The sequence below is a fragment of the Somniosus microcephalus genome, chromosome 2 (assembly GCF_052327205.1).
Source record: "Somniosus microcephalus isolate GS21.2 chromosome 2, FLI_Smic_1.0, whole genome shotgun sequence".
In the NCBI taxonomy this organism is placed as follows: Eukaryota; Metazoa; Chordata; class Chondrichthyes; order Squaliformes; family Somniosidae; genus Somniosus; species Somniosus microcephalus.
The window spans coordinates 101,427,888-101,450,743 of record NC_140988.1 but is presented as its reverse complement, the minus strand read 5'-3'; the positions used below and the strand labels follow the sequence as shown (position 1 = coordinate 101,450,743).

General features: G+C 48.2%; 1 protein-coding gene across 3 annotated transcripts in view; it reads left to right on the top strand.

The window, feature by feature from the left end:
* The window catches only part of fhip1aa (FHF complex subunit HOOK interacting protein 1Aa), a 198,591-nt gene that overhangs the window by 146,128 nt on the left and 29,607 nt on the right, over positions 1-22,856 (top strand). For 2 of the 3 annotated variants that reach the window (XM_086011686.1, XM_086011678.1), the window contains 2 exons: positions 6,695-6,853; positions 8,555-8,641. In XM_086011686.1, the coding sequence (XP_085867812.1) occupies positions 6,695-6,853; positions 8,555-8,641 (246 nt within the window). Of the gene's footprint in view, positions 1-6,694; positions 6,854-8,554; positions 8,642-10,101; positions 10,536-22,856 lie in introns of those variants that run through there. The other variant, XM_086011696.1, reaches the window with a different exon arrangement.

Genomic DNA, 22,856 nt, shown 5'->3' with positions numbered 1-22,856 from the left:
GCATAGAGGCACATTAATCATTGTACATCTGGACTGCAGCATGTTTCAGGAAGCAATTTGCACCAGTGTGTATTAGTCCTGCTGCAACTTTGCAAAAGCTTCCCAAGGTCTTTTAGAGGTGAAAAACAGTCTTCCTTTTACAATCCAAATGTTTTTTGAGATATTATTTACCACTGCACCTGTGCCCTTCCTCTTTCTTGCCATGGGAGTAGTTTATTTGCAGAAAAGTGTTACTGAGCTTGAGCCCAGAATCGAAGTGCTTGGAGATTCTGGCTTACTGCCTTGTTGTATAATCAAGGCTTTCACAGAGTTAAGCACTTTCAGTTGCTCACAGGAATTCTAAATTATTATTTCAATTAATGACACATTTTCTTCATTCTCATTTCTGTTGGTAGTTAAAAGAGCATTTTTTTGTACATGTAAGTTATTAGAATTGCAAGATTTTGGGAAAATTCTAAAATTATTTATAATTCCTAAAAAAATAGTTTCAAGTAAGTGTTGTATTGTATGCAAATAAATTTTTTTTAAGGCAGAGAGGTTGAAATTCATCTCGCATTGTAGCGGAAAACGGGCGTTGTGAATTTCCATGCCATCCCATTTTCTTTGCCATTAACTTCAATGGAAGAGCAAATCGGGCAAAGTGTAAAAGGGACTGGCAGTTCGCTATCGCCCATTTTCGGCTACCATTCAAGACAAATTTCACCCCCATAGTGTCTAAAGGGCAGTTCCTGGGCAGGCTCAGTTCCTGAAATAGTGTGCTTTAAAAATAAAAATCCACTCTTATTTCCTGATCTTACTGCACCAAATGCTAGATGTATTATAGCACCAGATTTTTCACCATGTCTTAAACATGAGAATATTTACGTTTCAGTGAACGCCATGTATCCTCAAATTTTCTCCTCCCATTTTATCCTTGGGTTTCCCGCTGGCTCATGTACCTCTAACTGAGAAGACACTTCTGGCTGGGCAGCCTGCTCCCAGCTGTCTGCCAATACCACCTTTCGCTGAGTGTTCACTGAGGCTCCGCCGACTTCATCTGCAGAGAATCATTGTACGAAGCTCAGATCAGAAATTGAGCAAAGAGAATCTGGCCTGCAAACTTCCACTCTGCAGCATTACATGGTGATGCTTCAATGAGCACTATTGCTTTGCGGCCTTGCCTGTTTCAATTTTTTAATTTAAAATGGCAAATAAAAATGATCAATTGCAGATTCAATTAGCTTTGTGAAGAAGTAATTATATTACTGTATAATCATGCTACAATCTGTTTATATAAAAGATTGTCTTTGCAAGACACTTACCCTTGAGGACTAGGATTGCCAACCTTCTCGATTATCTCTGGGAATGAAAGACTAATCTTCCGGACACTGCTGCAAGAAACCCGGCAGAAAAATCATAGGGAAGTGGCGTTTGCACTTCAGCATTGCCGCATTCCCGGTTCGTGCTTGTGGACTTTCTTTTCCAGACTGCTTTGTCCCTGCTTGCGGTGTCCCTGCATATTCTATGAGGTCCTGCTCTGTTCTTTATTTGAAATGAACAAGTGGGTCACAGTCACTCTAGGTGACTGGTATGCCTTTCAAAGCGAAGGCGCCTGGCTCGATCTTGTGGGATTGCATGTGCACACACTGCCCACGTTAGTCAAAGGGTAATCCCGACGCTGTGTTTGGCGGGGTCTCAAAAGCTTAGCAGGTTGCTGCTGCTCCTTCCCCCAGGCCCTGGTTAGGCCAGCGGGCCATGGCGTGTCCAGCAGAGCAGGGGAACAAACAGGCAAAAGGAAGTAAATTTAATTTGCTGATCTGCTCTGAATGGAGAAAAATACAGCATCGGAGAACATTTCCAAACAAGATCAAATCAACAGAAATGATCAGTTTCAGAAATATTCATAGTAAGTCAAGTCATCAAATGTCTTCTATTTACAACATCACAAATAACACACTTGCAATTCAATTCATGAGGAATTTCAGGCAGTTTGTAGACAAAGCCTTGTGCGTCAATAGCGTTATCGAGTTGCAGCATGACTTACATTAAAGTCAGAACCACAAATCAGCTTTAGTTGTATTAAACCACAATAGGAATTAGGCATTAATCATATCTTCAATAGAAAATAAATAATTTAGTCGCTATACTATTTAAATGTTAAACTGAAGCCAGGCTTTTGAGGTGTCATATTTCATTCAAACACTGATAATTTAGGGCATTACACAATAGAAGAGGTGCAGTCACTGCTGGAGTGATGACATGAGTAATGAATGTCACTTTCTCGCCTCTCCGGCTGCAGCTGCTCGACATGATTCCTTCGATCTAATACAGAAAGTACTGTAACAAAGGGTCACCTTATGCCATAACACAGGCAAATACAACACTCTATAAATTATATGTGGTGGAATGTAAGTGGCAGATAAATATAGTCATGGGACAGGAAAAAAATAATAAAGGGCTCGAAACAGATCGGGTGACAAATTGGAGACTGAATAACTTAAGAACATAAGAAATAGGAGCAGGAGTAGGCCATTCGGCCCCTCGAGCCTGCTCCGCCACTCAATAAGATCATGGTTGATCTACCTCAACTCCACCTTCCCGCACTATCCCCATATCCCTTGATTCCCTTAAAATCCCCAAATCTGTTGATCTGTTTTGAATATACTCAAAGACTGAGCCTCCACAGCCCTGTAGGATATAGAATTCCAAAGATTCACCACCCTCTGAGTGAAGAAATTTCTCCTCATCTCAGTCCTAAATGGCCGACCCCTTATTCTGAGACTGTGATCCCTGGTTCTAGACTCCCCAGCCAGGGGAAACATCCCCTCAGCATCTATCCTGTCAAGCCCTCTAAGAATTTTGTATGTTTCAATGAGATCACCTCTCATTCTTCTAAATTCTAGAGAATATAGGCCTAGTCTACTCAATCTCTCCTCATAGGACAATCCCCCCATCCCAGGAATCAGTCTGGTGAACTTCATTGCACTCCCTGTAAGGCAAGAATATCCTTCCTTCCGTAAGGAGACAAAAACGACACAATACTCCAGGTGTGGTCTCACCAAGGCCCTATATAATTGTAGTAAGATGTCTTTACTCTTCTACTCCAATCCTCTTGTAATAAAGGCTAACCTACCATTTGCTTTCCTAATTGCTTGCTGTACCTGCATGTTAACTTTCAGTGATTCGCGTACAAGGACACACAGGTCCCTCTGAATACCAACATTTCTTACTCTTTCACCATTTAAGAAGTATTCTGCTTTTCCTACCAAGGTGGATAACTTCACTTTTTCCACATTATATTCCATCTGCCATGTGCCTGCCCACTCACTTAACCAACTATCACTTTGCAGCCTCTTTGCATCCTCCTCACAACTTACTTAAAGTGCCTCTCTTGAAACTGACTAACAATGAAGAAAAAATGGCAGGAAGGACAAAAGGTGTAAATAATTGGAGTGATGAGAGTGAAAATAAAGAGTAGAAAGAGAGTGACAGATTGGCATATATCCTCATGATATTATAGATATCACTTGGATACATCTACAACATAGTTTCCGCTTTGGGTGCAATCGGCAATCCGGGTGCAAATTGCGCTCAAAATTGGACTAGCTTTGAGTTTTTTCCCCTCCAGTTTCCGCTCAAGCTCATTTGCATATCTGTAAAATCTGCCATGAAACAGCGCAATCTGGCAGCATTTCAGAATGTAATTTTTTTCAAATTTTTTTGCTTTTAAAAAATATTCCATGAACATTGTACCCTGTAAGCTGTGCTTTGTTCTACATGGCCTGTTTATTTTCATGCACGGCCCCTTTAAATTTCTGCGCATGCGCGGTGTTTCCAATGGAAAAGCCGGTGCACGGTCTGTGTGGGACCTTTCCTATTACAGCGAGGGAACATTGTCCTTGATATATTTGTGTGGTAACTTGGTGCAGTTAGATTAATACAGCTGAAAATGGGTTTATCACAAAAAATAAGCATTTTTAATTAGTCTCTAGTCCACCACCTGTGAGTAACCCGATTTTAAATAACTGAAAATGACTTTTAAAAAAAATACCAAACCATTTGCTAGTTACATTGGTGTCCAGTAGTCAGTTTTAGTAAATTTTAAAAAAAACTCAGAAGCTTTTAAAAGGTGCCTATTAGTGCCCTTGCACTAAAAATTTTTAATTTTGAGAGCCCACTCAAAGGCCCGCAAACGGGCGCAATTAACGGAAACTCACTATGGTGATTTTGTGGGCGGGGCCGGTTTCGAGCAATGTTTTTTAAACTAGCGCAAAAGATTGCAGAAACTTGATTAGCGCTTGAAATTTTTCAATGCTTTGTGCTGGTTTGGCCGATTTCGAGCGAATTGCGCTTAAAAAAAAAAAAACCAGTGCAACCTAGCGGAAACTCCAGGCCATTGCATTAAGGTTTCTTGAGCCTTAAAAAAAAAATGGCTGATATGGCAATAAATTAACAATCTTTTAAAGTTCTTTTGTGAAATTAATTATGACAATTGCCTGTCTGTACAGTTCTATATTTGTATTGGTACTATTGTTGACTTTCAGTATAAATGATCAACGCTAAATATACAAACTTATATGTATAAAACATTTTAAATTGTGTCTTTAATGTTTTTTCTATATGTACATATGTGAAACTCACTCAATATAAGTGATGTAACACAAGAACCAAAAAATTGCACAAATTAAGCAACTTTTGGTACACCATTTTCTTACCAGTTACAGTACAGTGCCAGCTGTGGCTCAGTGGGTAGCACACTCGCCTCTGAGTCAGAAGGTTGTGGGTTCAAAGTCCCACTCCAGGGACTTGAGCACATAAAGCTAGGCTGACACTTGAGTGCAGTGCTGAGGGAGCGCTGCACTGTCGGAGGTGCCGTCTTTCTGATGAGACGTTAAACCGAGGCCCCGTCTTCTCTCTCAGGTGGATATAAAAGATCCCATTTCTATTTCAAAGAAGAGTAGGGGAGTTATCCCTGGTGTCCTGGCCAATATCTATCCCTCAACCAACATAACAAAAACAGATTACCTGGTCATTGCTGTTTGTGGGACCTTGCTGTGCTGCATTTCCCACAACAGTGACTCCACTTCAAAAGTACTTCATTGACTGTAAAGCACTTTGAGACATCCGGTGGTCATGAAAGGCGCCGTATAAATGCAAGTCTGTCTTTTTTTCTTACGAAGGTTCTGTATAATGCAATAATCTTGAATTTCTGTATTCAATAGAAATTTGTTTTTATATATAAAGATTATTATGGTATTTTGAGTTTTTGAAAATAAGTTAAAACATATTGGAGGATAAATTGGTTTGTGCTTTTTTGTGGCTGTGAACTAAATGGTACACACACTGCCTGCGCCAGAAGAGGCTGGCCTGAGAACCACCCGAAATTGGTCCTCAGGCCTCATCTTAATATTACAGGTGAGCTTACGGCGCTTGCCCATGTTGAGGAATCTAATTTTGGGCTGCTGGCCTTGGATGCAGCAGCCCTTCGCGAAGTGCTGGGGGCGAGGGGAGGAGAACACGGAAGGGGCCTCAATCGTGTGCCAGTAGTGGCTCTCAGGAGTGCTGTGGAACCAGGAGGAACACTCCCACTCCAACTAGCTCCTCATCAAATTTTTTTTTGAAATGACTTGCTTTTTTTGACTGCGACCTCGGGCCATATCCACGACTGCAAAACCTGAATGGAGCAGTGCCTGCTTCGCTCAGGGCAGCTCAACTCCCCAGAGGGGTCTTAAAACAGGTCTTAGGCCCCTCATTAGCATATGCCCCAGACTCCTGAAAAATGGCCTGACCCAATATCGGGTTGAATGTCTTTCAAGCGTCCTTGAGGCACAGGTCGTTGGTCACCATAATTGGACCTTGTTTCTCCCATTTTAGGGTGGCAAACGGGCACAACAAGGTCCAATTTCTACCTCAATTAGTTTAAAAAGCAACCCTGTCTTTGGACACGTCTCTATCTAATTAAAGAAGAATCAGACTCTGCATTTATAGTACAGGTGCTGCATTACTGCTTTCTTTATATATAAAAGAAAATAGCTGTTTCATTCTGTTCATGACTATAGAACATGTGGGCTCAAATTTACTTCCCCCCCCCCCTATTTTCTTGCCCCTCCCCCCCCCCGGAGAACCCTTGTTGGTTCTGTGGGTGCAAAGACACTCAACTAAAGGGGACCCAACCTTTTAAAAGGTAAATACAATAACATTTGCAAACTGTCACGACCAATCATGATCATCATGTGATGAAACCTTCAGGGACACGTCCTGCCATAGTTGGCAACCTTTATTGAGGACTGAGTACAGCCCTTTGAGTTTAAACTAATTGAGCTGGAAGTTGGACCTTGTGTAAGATCCTCGATGCAGGTGCCATGTAATGTGATGACCCAAGAGGTGTCTCAACTTTTCACAATTCAGTAAGAATTTTGGGGAAGAATATAGACAGTTGACTGATTCAATATTTATCTCTAACTTTTTCCAGTTCTAATGGAAAGTCATCGACCTGGAACGTTAACTCTGTTTCTCTCTCCACAGATGCTGCCTGACCTGCTGAGCATTTCCAGCATTTTCTGTTTTTATTTCTGATTTCCAGCATCTGCAGTATTTTGCTTTTGATTCAATATTTGGTGTCGGCTTATACTAAGAATAATACTTTAGTGGGGTTTTGTTCATAGTTTACTTGCTGTTTTGATTTCTTCCTCTGACACTATTATTTGACCCACAGGTGCTAGCCACGGGACTGAGCGGCCTCTATTCCTCATTGCCCACTAAACTGGAAGTGAAATCTGATGAATGGCACTATCTGCAGCGAGAGGACTGGATACATATTCCAGCACTGGTACAGTTTATGAACTCCCTGGAGTTCTGTAATGCAGTAATACAGGTACATACTCAGCATCATGTACAAATACAAATATTTGTAAACAGTGCCGGGCAGGTCTTTCACCTCTTGGTCTAATGTTCAGCCCAGATCAAGTCCCCTGCAATGGTTGTATATGAATCTTAAATGAAATGGGGTTTTGGGCTTCAGCTGAGGTTACATGACAGAACTATTCAGGATTCAACACTCACTTTGGTCACAGTTCTTGCTTCTAATATTTTCCCAATATTGACTGCTCTGAGACTGAGTCAGTAAGTGGAGAAAAGTTACGATGCCCAACATTCATATCTCCCTCTTTCAGGAACAGAAAATGTTTACCAAAACTTTGTTAATAGTAACAAAAGAATTTTATGCCTATATTGAACTACCCGTATCTAAAATTTATTATAGGTCTTGCATATAGTGCACACATCTTGTTATATTTTAGTTATACTTGAGACATCACACTTTTGCATAGCCTCTGACTCAAATGAGCAACTCCACATGAGATTTGGCCGGTAACATTATCAGTAAAGTCTGACTGCGCACATTTTATATGCATCACACTTTAGCCACCATACTTTTTGTTTCATATTTAGGGCATCAGATTGGCTCATATTCAGATTTCTTCCACCCATGCAAATGAATTAATTGTGATTTGTTTGTATACCAATTTCTCAGCAAGAAAAAGGCAAACCAAATTGTTCAAAACAAGCTAACACGTGAATGTAAGAAGTTTTTTTTTCAATAAATGATTCACAGCAAAGCTATTTTAACTTTTTAAATTTCAGAGTCTAGCTCTGAGGGACAGACAAAGCGAGTGATTGCACAACCTGTGCTTTCTTCTGTTGTGCTGAGAATTCCAAAGCAATTATTTTTACACAAAAACTTACTTATACAGTTGTGTTAGCTATTTTGCAATACTGATCCTCAAGATCTCCCCCTTTAAACCTCTACCAAACTCGAAGATCTTCCCTGTGTGCACTGCTGCAGTAAAGATTTTCCCCGCCCCAGTGCTACCAAACCACAAGATCTGCTCCCACCTCAGTATTTGTCAAACCCTACTCCAATGCTGCCAAATCCCAGGATCTTCCCAGTTCTCAGTATTCACAACATCATCTCTCGCTTCATTGTTGCCAAACCCTTGGCTCGAACGATGATGGTTTAGGAAAGATGGAATAAGTTAGTTTCATTGTATAAATATTATTCTGGTTATTTTCGCATCTATGTTGCCTTCCTAGACAGCGTACAAGAGAAAAAGAATAATCTGATGGGCAATCTTAGTCTCCAATCTCTCTTGTCGTTCTCTATTTTCTATCACTGGCCAGCATTCCCCTGAACTTGACTCTCTCATTCTTTGTAAGCTCCAAATGTGCAGTCGTACATACTCTTGCTCCTCACAATGTTGAAAGCAACACTGACTGTACAGTCTCCTATTAGAACTCATTCTTTCCCAGAATCTCTAAACAGTGGAACTCCGGATCTCCCCAGTCATTCCTTTCTCTTGCAACCTCCAGATTTTTAAAATCCAAGAACCTCATCACCTAATTGCATTTCCTGATTTACCTCACCTTCTTGTGTACTCTTACTGAACTTAGTGGTGTCCTGTGCTGTTTGGGCTTGGCTCTATACTTTGGTTTTTCAGCTTAAAGAAAATCTGTTTTGTATACAGTGAATGTTCATTTAACCTTTTGCCTAATTCTGTAACCTGTGCTTCTAATTTAGATGGCTCATCCCATGATACGTAATCAACTTGTGAACTACATCTACAATGGATTCCTTGTGCCTGTCATGGCTCCTGCACTTCATAAAGTTAGTAGATTGTTTGCTGCGCGTTCCTAGCCAATGTTTATAATGATTCATTGTGCTCTTTTGTATACTTGGTGTTTTACCTGCAGCCTGACAGTGGTGTGTAGGCTTTGGGGGTAATTGTGATTTCTCCCCCTTCTTCCATAGGTATTTTAACCGATGACCTTGTCGGGTTAGGACTGAATTATGCTCTTCCCCGCCCCCCCCCCCCCCACTTAATAATGCAGAAAAATGTACACGGTAGTTTCAGTGGTACAGGGAAAGATGACTGCTGGCACCAACGGAACTGGGCCGCAACAAGGTTCAGCTACTTCCGGAGAGTAAGCTATTAATTATAAGCCAAAAAATAAAGGGGGAAAAATTCGGTGGTTTTGCGCCTCCCGTTAGCGCCCTCTAACGGGGTGCAAAGCAACTGGTGCCCGAGCGAGGCGCCACCAACGCCTCCCGTGAAATTCAGTGGGAGGTTAGCAGCGCTGTGCCGCCGGCGATGATGTCATCAGCATACGCAGCGTCCCGGCCGCGATCGTCGGTAGTGCCCCCTGACTTACCACCGGACGCTATATCCGACGGGGTCAGGGGGGCCTACCTGCGGCCGGGGCGGCGCTAATTAAAGGCGAGGTGCCGGGTGGCCATTTTTGTTGCTGGCCGCCTGCCAGCACCTGCCCCCATCCCCCGCCTCCTCGTCAGCCCCCCGCAGAGTACCGGCTGCGCTCCATGAGCCCAGCACTTCTCTTGAGTGCCGGGCTCTTTTGCCGGCACTCCATTCGCCGGTGGCCCAGCTGGGCCCCGGGTCGCGCTGCACAAGGCCCCTCCCCTTTAAGAAGGAGAGGAAGGCCTGCAGTACTGTGGTGCCACGCAGCGCCGCAATATTCCCTCGCAGCGCCCCAAGAGGGATGAATTTCGGCCGCGGGGGCACTAGCACCCCGGCAAAATTAACGCCCCAAAGGGGGCGTGGCTCAATTTTTTTCCCCCAAATCTCTCCTGATGTCTAGTAGCAGATTTAGAACGATACAGACCTGGAAGTACCCAAGTTCCATCTCTGGTTTGTGTTGAGTTAGCTGATCTCGAGAGATAATGGTAGTAGCACCGCAATTGGCCACAATGTCCCTGAATCAAGTAGGGAGACGTCGGCTAAGGTTCCTGCTGGAAGTACACATGTATGTCAGGTGAGGACTGGGTGATGCTCACCTGTGATATCCCATGAGGTTGAACAGGCCTCTACTCCTCTGTGCACAGCTCACACCTGAGTAATGGCCAATTAGATAAGGCTGATCAGTGCTTGTGGAACTGTATCCCACCAATGCCGTCTTCGAAAGGAGGAGGTGAGAAAGATAAAATAAAAAACAAACATGAAACCATTTCCCCCTTTCACCCACTCTGTTCCTTTTTCTAAGCTGCTCATCTGTAATATCTCCAGATTCTGATGAAGGGCTATGCCTGAAATGCTAATATTTTCCTTTCAGCCATGGCTGAGTGGGTAGCACCCTCGCCTCTGAGTCAGAACGTTGTGGGTTCGTAGTCCCACTCCAGAGACTTGAGCACAAAAATCTAGGCTGACACTCCAGTGCAGTACTGAGGGAATGCTGCACTGTTGGAGTTGCCGTCTTTCGGATGAGACGTTAAACCAAGGCCCCGACTGCTCTCGCAGGTAAACGTAAACGATCCCATGGCACTATTTCAAAGAAGAGCAGGGGAGTTATCCCCAGTGTCCTGACCAATATTTATCCCTCAATCAACATCACAAACAGATTATCTGGTCATTATCACATTGCTGTTTGTGGGAGCTTGCTGTGCGCAGATTGGTTGCCGCATTTCCTACATTACAAGTGACTACACTTCAAAAAAAAATACTTCATTGGCTGTAAAGCACGTTGGGATGACGTGAAAGGAGCTATATAAATGCAAGTCTTTCGTTCTTTTCTTTTTCTTTACAGATGCTGCCTGATTTGCTGAGTTATTCCAGAATTTTCTGTTCATTTTTTCAGATTTCCAGCATCTGCAGTATTTTTTAACATGTTCTAGTGAGGGGTTACTGTATGAGATTATAGAGGGTGTGTTTTCTCTCCGCACTGTTGGTGCGGAACGAACAGCAGGGGCTGGAAAAGGCAGAGAATCCCCTACATTGGATCCCTGCCCATGTGGGACCTTCCAGATGGCCTTTCAAACTAGCCTAAAGTGCTCTTGAAGAAAATGTGTGAGAGCTTAATTTAAATTTGAAATTGAAATTAATAGCTTGCCGATGACCTCGAGCACCATTCCCCAATTTCCTTGTGGAAAGTACGCTTTACTCAGTGTGCCCACAAAATAGGTGATGAAAGTCACGCACCTTTGCAGCCTTTCAGCAAGTGACTTCTTAAAGGGTCATCTGCTGGATTTTTACCAGGAGCATTTTTGAAGGAGGAATTTAACTTTAAATTTTTGAGTTTCTTGCTGCATTTTTGTGTTAAGTATTTGTACTTCTGGATTTTTGGCAGCAAGAATTTTGATTGCTACGCTTAAAAAAAATTTGGATACAGGTATTCCTCTTGATATGTCTTGTGTTTTTGGAGGAGATGAAAGGTAGACTGTGAGGCAGGTTTATTTGCACTGAAGGCAGACTGCTCACGTCCACTCTTAGCTATGCAGCATATCTCCCTGGGAATATCCAGGAAAACCTGTGTTGACAGGCTTTGCGTTATCAGGAAGACAGTTATCAGGAAGTACCTCCACCTGGACCATGACCCCACTACCGAACATCAAACCACCGTTTCCAAGACTGTCACTGACCTCATCTCCTCTGGAGATCTTCCCCCCGCTGCCACCAACCTCATAGTTCCCCAACCCCGCACAGCCCGCTTCTACCTCCTTCCCAAGATCCACAAACAGGACTGCCCTGGTAGACCCATCGTTTCAGCCTGTTCTTGCCCTACGGAACTTATCTCTTCCTATCTTGACTCTATCTTTTCTCCCCTTGTCCAGTCTCTTCCCACCTACATCCGCGACTCTTCGGACGCCCTCCGCCACTTTAACAGTTTCCAGTTTCCTGGCCCCAACCGCTTCCTTTTCACCATGGACGTACAATCCCTCTACACCTCCATCCCCCACCCGGATGGCCTGAGGGCACTCCGCTTCTTCCTTGAACAGAGGCCCGACCAGTCCCCATCCACCACGACCCTCCTCCGCCTGGCTGAACTTGTTCTCACATTGAACAACTTCTCCTTTAACTCCACTCATTTCCTCCAAATCAAAGGCGTTGCCATGGGTACCCGCATGGGTCCTAGCTATGCCTGCCTTTTCGTGGGCTATGTGGAACAATCTTTGTTCCAGTCCTACTCGGGTCCCCTCCCTCACCTCTTTTTCCGATACATTGATGACTGTATCGGTGCCATTTCCTGCTCTCGCCCCGAACTTGACAATTTCATTCACTTTGCCTCCAATTTCCACCCTTCCCTCACCTTCACATGGTCCATCTCTGACTCTTCCCTTCCCTTCCTCGACTTCTCCGTCTCCATCTCTGGGGATAGGTTATCGACCAATATTTACTACAAGCCCACTGACTCCCACAGCTACCTGGACTACACTTCCTCCCACCCCGCTTCCTGTAAGGACTCTATTCCATTCTCCCAGTTTCTCCGCCTCCGCCGTATCTGCTCCGACGATGCCACCTTCCACACCAGTGCTTCAGACATGTCTTCCTTTTTCCGCAACCGAGGATTCCCCTCTACCGTGGTGGACACTGCCCTCGACCGTGTCAGTTCTATCTCCCGCACCTCTGCCCTCACCCCTGCCCCTCCCTCCCGGAACCACGATAGGGTTCCCCTTGTCCTCACCTTTCACCCCACCAGCCTCCACATTCAACGGATCATCCTCCGGCATTTCCGCTACCTCCAAAGTGATCCCACCACCAAACGTATCTTCCCCTCCCCTCCCCTTTCAGCATTCCGCAGGGACCGCTCTCTCCGAGACACCCTAGTCCACTCCTCTATCACCCCAAACAGCCCTTCCCCTTCGCCTGGCACCTTCCCGTGCAAGCGGAGGAGGTGTAACACCTGCCCCTATACCTCCCCCCTCCCCACTGTCCAGGGCCCCAAACACCCCTTCCAGGTGAAACAGCGATTTACTTGTACTTCTCGCAATCTAGTATACTGTATTCGCTGCTCACGATGCGGTCTCCTCTACATTGGGGAGACCAAACGCAGATTGGGTGACCGCTTTGCGGAACACCTCCGTTCAGCCCGTAAGGGTGACCCCGAGCTTCCGGTCGCCTGTCATTTCAATTCACCGCTCCATTCCCACTCGGACCTCACCGTCCTTGGCCTCTTGTACTGTTCCACGGAAGCTCAACGTAAACTCGAGGAACAGCACCTCATCTTCCGATTAGGCACTCTGCAGCCTTCCGGTCTCAATATCGAGTTCAACAATTTCAGATCATAACCTCGGCCCCTATTTCATTTTTACTTATATTTTTCCACTCCTTTCCTCCCCCCCCCCCTTTCCTTTTGTTTCTCTCTCACACCTGGCAGCTATCTTTTGCCCTGCCAGTACACTTTACACCTAATCCCAGCCTATTACCATCTCGTCTAGCTTCTAATCTCTTTTACTTCTTTTGGTTCTTTTATTCTTTTGTCCGATCGCAGCCCTGCCTTCGATCTAGTTCCTTTTCTCTCCAGTTTTGAAGAAGGGTCAAACCCGAAACGTCAACTCAAATTTCTCTCCACGGATGTTGCCTGACCTGCTGAGTTTTTCCAGCATTTTCTGTTGTTATTTCGGATTTCCAACATCTGCAGTATTTTGCTATCGTATCAAGACAGTGGTGGAGTTGTGCCATCTACTGGAATCTGAACTGATGACAACCTCCAGTATTGAGTCGGCATCGTCTGTAGCAGTCAAGACCACCTTGAACATTTATGCCTCAGGCTCATTCTAACACAATGGACATCAGCAATCAGCACTCCACAGTGCACAAATGCACCAAGCAGGATTTAGATTGCTATTTTGATGATGGTACGGCGAGTGTGAATAAGTGTGAGCATTCGAGAGGTACCTTGCTTTGTGAAGGAGCTCTGTCACCGAGGGCCTTGCTGCAGTTGACCCAGGATTTGCCATGGGCTCCATGCTGGACTGCAGTTCAGCTAAATGGTCATGCACAGCTGCGGACAGTGAACTCCTCCCAAATGACTGCGTAAAACATTGGTGCTCAGATGGAGGTTGTCTTTTAAGTTGCGGACTTTAAGTTGAGGTCTGAATCCTAGGGCTCCGGCTGAGGAAGGGCGGCTGGGCGGCGGCTGGCCCTCTGGCTAGCAGCTTCCTGTTCCTCCACCCGCCGCTCTTACTGACTGCTGGGGTGTGTTCCCACGGGTCCGTGGCTGCAGCCTCCTGCTAGCCGAATCCCCGCTCCCGTGGGTAGTAGATCTGGCCGGGTTCAGACAAGACTCTGGAAAAATGTGGGGGGATGAATAGGAGACTGGGGAATGAGGACGCAGGGGAACAGATGGAGACTGTCTGCAGCCTTTGACACGGTTGACCACACCATCCTCCTCCAACACCTCTCCTCAGTCGTCCAGCTGGGTGGGACTGCACTCGCCTGGTTCCATTCTTTTCTATCGAATTGTAGCCAGAGAATCACCTGCAATGGCTTCCCTTCCCGCTCCCACACCGTTACCTCTGGCGTCCCCCAAGGATCTGTCTTTGGCCCCTCCTATTCTCATCGACAACTTGCCCCTCGGCGACATCATCCGAGGACGGAAGAAAGGAGGCCGGTTCCACATGTACACTGACAACACCCGGCTCTACCTCACCACCAACCCCCTCGACCCCTCCACTGTCTCTGATTTGTCAGACTGCTTGTCCAACATTCAGTATTGGATGAGCAGAAATTTCCTCCAACTAAATATTGGGAAGACTGAAGCCATTGTCTTCGGTCCCCGCCACAAACTCCATTCCTTAGCCAGCGACTCTATCCATCGCCCTGGCAACTGTCTGAGGCTGAACCGGACCGATCGCAATCTTGGTGTCGTATTTGGCTACAAGATACGCTGCCGACCACATATCCACGCCATCACTAAAACTGCCTACTTCCACCTCCATAACGTCACCCGAATCTGCCCCTGCCTCAACTCATCTGCTGCTGAAACTCTCATCCATGTCTTTGTTACCTCCAGATTTGACTATTCCAATGCTCTCCTGGTCGGCCTCCTTTCTTCCGCCCTGCATAAACGTGAGCTCATCCAAAACTCTGCTGCCCGTATCCTAACTCGCACCAAGTCCCATTCACCCATCATCCCTGTGCTCAGTGGCCTACATTGGCTCCCGGTCCGGCAATGCCTCAATTTTAAAATTCTCATCCTTATTTTCAAATCCCTCTATGGCCTCGCCCCCTCCCTAACTCTGTAACCTCTTCCAGCCGTACAGCCCTCCTCGATCTCTGCGCTCTTGCAATTCTAGCCTCTTGTGCACCCCTGATTTTAATCACTCCACCATTGCTGTCTGTGCCTTCAGCTGCCTAAACTCCGGAATTCCCTCCCTAAACCTCTCCAACACCTCCCCTCCTTTAAGACGCTCATTTAAACCTACCTTTTTAACCAAGCTATTCTAATACCTCCTTGTGTAGCTTGGCGTCCAATTTTGTATGAGAACGCTCCTGTGAAGCACCTTGGGACGTTTTACCACGTTATAGGCGCTATATAAATACAAGTTGTTGTTATTGAGACTGGAGCATGAGGGTCGGGGAGAGATGGAGTCTGGGGAACGGGGGCTCGGGGGCTCGGGGGAGAGATGGGGAATGGGGGCTCGGGAGAGATATGGAGACTGGGGAATGGGGGCTCGGGGGAGAGATGGGGAATGGGGGCTCGGGGGAGAGATGGAGACTGGGGAATGGGGACTCGGGGGAGAGATGGGGAATGGGGGCTCGGGGGAGAGATGGGGAATGGGAGCTTGGGGCAGAGATGGAGACTGGGGAATGGGGGCTCGGGAGAGATGGAGCCTGGGGAATGGGGGCTCGGGAGAGATGGAGACTGGGGAATGGGGGCTCGGGAGAGATGGAGACTGGGTAATGGGGGCTCGGGAGAGATGGAGACTGGGGAATGGGGGCTCGGGAGAGATGGAGACTGGGGAATGGGGGCTCGGGAGAGATGGAGACTGGGGAATGGGGGCTCGGGGGGGGAGAGATGGAGACTGGTGAATGAGGGCTCGGGGGAGAGATGGAGACTGGGGAATGGGGGCTCGGGAGAGATATAGAGACTGGGGAATGGGGGCTCGGGGGCAAGATGGAGACTGGGGAATGGAGGCTCGGGGAAGAGATGGAAACTGGGAAATGGGGGCTCGGGGGAGAGATAGAGACTGGGGAATGGGAGCTCGGGAGAGATGGAGACTGGGGAATGGGGGCTTGGGGGCGAGATAGAGACTGGGGAATGGGGGCTCGGGAGAGATGGAGGCTGGGGAATGGGGGCTTGGGGGAGAGATGGAGACTGGGGAATGGGGGCTCGGGGGGGGGAGAGATGGAGACTGGGGAATGGGAGCTCGGGAGAGATGGAGACTGGGGAATGGGGGCTCGGGGGGAGAGATAGAGACTGGGGAATTGGGGCTCGGGGAGAGATGGAGTCTGGGGAATGGGGGCTCGGGGGGAGAGATAGAGACTGGGGAATGGGGGCTCGGGAGAGATGGAGACTGGGTAATGGGGGCTCAGGAGAGATGGAGACTGGGGAATGGGGGCTCGGGAGAGATGGAGACTGGGGAATGGGGGCTCGGGAGAGATGGAGACTGGGGAATGGGGGCTCGGGAGAGATGGAGACTGGGGAATGGGGGCTCGGGAGAGATGGAGACTGGGGAATGGGGGCTCGGGGGGGAGAGATGGAGACTGGTGAATGAGGGCTCGGGGGAGAGATGGAGACTGGGGAATGGGGGCTCGGGAGAGATATAGAGACTGGGGAATGGGGGCTCGGGGGCGAGATGGAGACTGGGGAATGGAGGCTCGGGGAAGAGATGGAAACTGGGAAATGGGGGCTCGGGGGAGAGATAGAGACTGGGGAATGGGAGCTCGGGAGAAATGCAGACTGGGGAATGGGGGCTTGGGGGCGAGATAGAGACTGGGGAATGGGGGCTCGGGAGAGATGGAGGCTGGGGAATGGGGGCTTGGGGGAGAGATGGAGACTGGGGAATGGGGGCTCGGGGGGGGAGAGATGGAGACTGGGGAATGGGAGCTCGGGAGAGATGGAGACTGGGGAATGGGGGCTCGGGGGGAGAGATAGAGACTGGGGAACTGGGGCTCGGGGAGAGATGGATACTGGGGAATGGGGGCTCGGGGGGAGAGATAGAGACTGGGGAATGGGGGCTCGGGGGAGAGATGGAGACTGGGGAATGGGGGCTCGGGGAGAGATGGAGACTGGGGAACGGGGGCTCGGGGAGAGTTGGAGACTGGGGAACGGGGGCTCGGGGGGAGAGATAGAGACTGGGGAATTGGGGCTCAGGGGAGAGATGGATACTGGGGAATGGGGGCTCGGGGGGAGAGATAGAGACTGGGGAATGGGGGCTCGGGGGAGAGATGGAGACTGGGGAATGGGGGCTCGGGGAGAGTTGGAGACTGGGGAACGGGGGCTCGGGGGAGAGATGGGGAATGGGGGCTCAGCGGAGAGATGGAGACTGGGGAATTGGGGCTCGGGGGAGAGATGGAGACTGGGGAATGGGGGCTCGGGGAGAGATGGAGACTGGGGAACGGGGGCTCGGGGGAGAGATGGGGAATGGGGGCTCAGCGGAGAGATGGAGACTGGGGAATTGGGGCTCGGGGGAGAGATGGAGACTGGGGAATGGGGGCTCAGGGGAGAGATGGAGACTGGGGAATGGGGCTCGGGGGAGTGATGAGGAATGGGGAATGGGGGCTCGGGGGAGAGATGGAGACTGGGGAATGGGGGCTCGGGAGAGATGGAGACTGGGGAATGGGAGCTCGGGAGAGATGGAGACTGGGGAATGGGGGCTCGGGGGGATAGATAGAGACTGGGGAATGGGAGCTCGGGAGAGAGATGGAGACTGGGGAATGGGGGCTTGGGGGAGAGATGGAGACTGGGGAATGGGGGCTCGGGGGAAGAGATGGAGACTGGGGAGTGGGGGCTCGGGGGAAGAGATGGAGACTGGGGAATGGGGGCTTGGGGGAGAGATGGAGACTGGGGAATGGGGGCTCGGGGAGAGTTGGAGACTGGGGAATGGGGGCTTGGGGGAGAGATGGGGAATTACAGGATGGGAGTTTGTGGGAGAGAACAGGACTAGTGGTCAGGGGATTGGGGCTCAAGCGAATGGGGGATGAAATAGGTTGGGGTTTGTTGTGGGGACCAGGATTTTCCACAGAGCTGGGAGCAGCAGCAGCAACATGGTGAGTGGGAGCATCATTGAGCAGCAAGTAAAGTGGTGAGTGAATCCTGGGGACCTCACTGTGGGTAAATAGTGACAGATTGTTTCCATTGTAATGAAGGCTATTAGCTCTGATGAGGTGGAATCTTTATGGGTAGAATGGAGAAATACTAAGGGGGAAAAAATGTTAGTGGGAGTGGTTTATAGACCTCCAAACAGTAAGGCGGAGGTTGGGGATGGCATTAAAAGGGAAATTAAAGAAGCGTGCAATAAGGGCACAGCAGTCATCATGGGTGACTTTAATCTACATATAGATTGGGCCAACCAAATTAGTAACAATACTGTGGAGGAGGAATTCCTGGAGTGTTTACAGGATGGTTTCCTGGACCAATATGTCGAGGAACCAACCAATCTTAGACTGGGTATTATGTAACGAGAAAGAATTAATTAGCAATCTTTTTGTACGAGGCCCCTTGGGTCGGAACGATCATAATATGATCGAATTCTTCATTAAGATGGAGAATGAAGTAGTTGACTCGGAGACTAGGGTCCTCAATTTAAATAAAGGAAACTACGATGGTCTGAGGAGCGAGTTGGGTAGGATTGATTGGGGAATGGCACTCAAAGGGTTGACGGTGGATAGGCAATGGCAAACATTCAAAGACCGAATGGATGAACTACAGAATTTGTTCATCCCAGTTTGGCATAAAAATAAAACAAAAAAGGTGACCCAACCGTGGCTAACAAGGGAAATTAGGGATAGCATAAGGTCCAAGGAGAGGGCATATAAATTGGCCAGAAAAAGCAATAATCCTGAGGATTGGGAGCAGTTTAGGATTCAACAAAGGAGGACAAAGGGATTAATTAAGAAAGGGAAAATAGAATATGAGAGTAAGCTAGCAGGGAACATAAAAACTGACTGTAAAAGCTTTTATAGATATGTGAAGAGAAAAAGATTGGTGAAGTCAAGCGTAGGTCCCTTGCAGTCAGAATCGGGGGAATTTATAACGGGGAACAAAGAAATGGCAGGCCAACTAAAGACATATTTTGGTTCTGTCTTCACAAAGGAGGACACAAATAACCTCCCAGAGATGCCGGGGAACATAGGGTCTGATGAAAGGGTGGAACTGAAAGAAATCGGTATTTGTAGGGAAATGGTGTTAGGAAAATTGATGGGACTGAAGGCCAATAAATCCCCAGGGCCTGATAATCTACATCCCAGGGTACTTAAGGAAGTGGCCCTAGAAATAGTAGATGCATTGCTGGTCATCTTCCAGAACTCAATAGACTCTGGAACGGTACCCATGGATTGGCGGGTAGCTAATGTTACCCCACTATTCAAAAAAGGTGGTAGAGAAAAGGCGGGGAATTATAGACCGGTAAGCTTGACATCGGTAGTGGAGAAAATGCTAGAGTCCATTATAAAAGATGTAATAGCAGAGCACTTGGAAAGCAGTGACTGGATCAGACAAAGTCAACATGGATTTACAAAAGGTAAATCATGCTTGACTAATCTACTGGAATTTTTTGAGGATGTAACTGGTAAAATAGATAAGGGAGAACCAGTGGATGTTGTGTATTTGGACTTTCAGAAGGCTTTCGATAAGGTCCCGCATAAGAGATTAGCGTGCAAAATTAAGGCACATGGGATTGGGGGCAAGGTATTGACTTGGATAGAGAACTGGTTGGCGGACAGAAAGCAAAGAGTTGGAATAAACGGGTCGTTTTCCGAGTGGCAGGCAGTGACTTGTGGGGTACCGCAAGGATCGGTCCTAGGACCCCAGCTGTTCACAATATATATTAATGAACTGGACGAGGGAATTGGATGTAATATCTCCAAATTTGCAGACGACACAAAGCTGGGTGGGAGGGTATGCTGTGAGGAGGATGTCGTGAAACTCCAGTACGATTTGGACAGGTTGGGTGATTGGGCAGAAACATGGCAAATGCACTATAATGTGGATAAATGTGAGGTTATCCACTTTGGTGGCAAAAACAGGAAGGCAGATTATTATTTGAATGGCAATAGATTGGGAGAAGGGGAAGTGCAAAGAGACCTGGGTGTTCTTGTGCACCAGTCGCTGAAGGTAAGCATGCAGGTGCAGCAGGCGGTTAAGAAGGCAAATGGTATGTTGGCCTTCATAGCAAGAGGGTTCGAATACAAGAACAAGGATGTCTTGCTGCAGTTGTACAGGGCCTTGGTGAGACCACACCTTGAGTATTGTGTGCAGTTTTGGTCGCCTTACCTGAGGAAGGACGTTCTTGCCATGGAAGGAGTGCAGCGAAGATTCACCAGGCTGATACCTGGGATGGCAGGAATGACGTATGAGGAGAAATTGTGTCGATTGGGCTTATACTCATTGGAGTTTAGAAGATTGAGAGGGGATCTCATCGAAACCTATAAAATTCTGCCAGGCCTGGACAGACTAGATGCAGGAAGGATGTTTCTGATGGCCGGGGAGTCCAGAACCAGGGGTCATAGTCTAAGGATAAGGGGTAAGCCATTTAGGACTGAAATGAGGAGGAATTTCTTCACCCAGGGAGTGGTGAACTTGTGGAATTCTCTGCCACAGAGGGCGGTGGAGGCCAGTTCATTAAGTATATTCAAGAAAGAGTTGGATATATTTCTTAAGGCTAAAGGGATCAAGGGATATGGGGAGAAGGCAGGGACAGGGTACTGAATTTGGAGGATCAGCCATGATCTCATTGAATGGCGGAGCAGGCTCGAAGGGCCGAATGGCCTACTCCTGCTCCTATCTTCTATGTTTCTATTGGTGGGCCAATAGGGAAATAGAGAACGTAAGCCAAAGTTCCTCACTGGAGGAACCAAGGGGGAAAGAGAGGAGAAAGGTTCTTGAGCTGAGCCCTATTAGACAGTGTGATACTTTACTACATGTGGCGATTGAGGTAGAGACTAAAACTTAATTTCAAAGGGAATGTGATAAATATTTGAAAAGGAGAAATCGTAAAAGATATTTGGCGGGGTGGGGGAATGGGGTTACAGGAGAGAGCACCAGCACTGGGGGCCAAATGGCCTCCTCCTGTGCTGTCATTTCTATAATTCTATGAAAAATCTCCTTTATCAAGTCTGAGCTCAGGGAGTGTTGGTGTTGAGTTCAGGATGAAGTGCCCCTAACACTGAGCTCACTGCCCTATGTAGGATCACTAGGTTTGATTCAGGTCGGTCTGTGCCACCCGGTTTTGATGTCTGAAGTCAAAACACAGATCAGCTCTGACAGAGGTTCCCGGTTCAGAGTTGCCAACTTCACATAGAAGCGGACCCAATCCCGAGTCCAAGGAGATGGGGCGAGAGATTGGACCTGTTAAAAGTGGCATTGACTGGGGAGCCTGACCGCACCTTGTGCAGTGCAGGGGGATGCGGACTATGCTTTCAGGGTGAATATCAGGTGAACATCATCAAAGACCCTACCCACCCCAGCCACAGTCTGTTCGCCCTCCTGCCATCTGGGAGACGCTACAGATGCATTCGCACCCGTACGACCAGATTTAGGAACAGCTTCTTTCCCAGGTCTGTCATCCTACTGAACTCTACAAATAAACTCTAAAGCCTGCACATCTGCCAATGCACTTTATTATGGTTATGCTTATGTTAATGTATTACAAGCCAAATGTATGTTGAATGTTTAAATGTCTTAATCTAAATGTACACTCTCGGGAGCCGCAAGCCTACATTTCGTTGTACTGCACTTGTGCACTAACAATGACAATAAAAGTTGATTTGATTGATTTGATTTGATTTGATTTTGATTTGATTAGATTATAGGATTAGTACCAGTTACAGGTAGGATATCTGGGCATTACACTTATTACTACCAGTTACATATAGACTATCAGTGAGTTACTATATTACTGTTGGTTTTAAGGAGAACCTGAGTGTTATCACTTTACTAATAGTTATCAGTGCAATGTCGGTGAGATACCATCAGTAACTGGCGGAATGAAAGTTCCTTCCACCTCCTGCTTTCCTACTGTAAATCGCTTCCCTGCCCTCGCTCTCACCTCTTCCCTGCCCTCGCTCTCACCTCTTCCCTGCCCTCGCTCTCACCTCTTCCCTGCCCTCGCTCTCACCTCTTCCCGCCCTCGCTCTCACCTCTTCCCCGCCCTTGCTTTCCCTGCTACCCGGCCCTCGCTCTTCCCCTTCCGTCTTCCCCGCCCTCGCTCTTCTCTCTTCCCCACCCTCGCTGTTCCCTCTTCCCCCCCTCGCTCTCCCTCTTCCCCCCTTGCTCTCACCTCTTACCCGCCCTCGCACTCACCTCTTCCCCCTCGCTCTCCCCTCTTCCCCCCTCGCTCTCCCCTCTTCCCCCTCGCTCTCCCCACTTCCCCCCTCGCTGTGCCCTCTTCCCCGCCCTCGCTTTCCCCCTTCCCTGCCCTCGCTTTCCCCCCTTCCCCGCCCTCACTCTCCCCTCTTCCCCCCTCGCTCTCCCCTCTTCCCCCCTCTTCCCCCCTCGCTCTCCCCTCTTCCCCCCTCGTTCTCCCCTCTTCCCCCTCGCTCTCCCCTCTTCCCCCCTCGCTCTCCCCTCTTCCCCCCCTCGCTCTCCGCTCTTCCCCCCTCGCTCTCCCCTCTTCCCCCTCGCTCTCCCCTCTTCCCCCTCGCTCTCCCCTCTTCCCCCTCGCTCTCCCCTCTTCCCCCTCGCTCTCCCCTCTTCCCCCCTCGCTCTCCCCTCTTCCCCCCCTCGCTCTCCCCTCTTCCCCCCCTCGCTCTCCCCTCTTCCCCCCCTCGCTCTCCCCTCTTCCCCCCCCTCGCTCTCCCCTCTTCCCCCCTCGCTCTCCCCTCTTCCCCCCCTCGCTCTCCCCTCTTCCCCCCCTCGCCCTCCCCTCTTCCCCCCCTCGCCCTCCCCTCTTCCCCCCTCGCTCTCCCCTCTTCCCGCCCTCGCTCTCC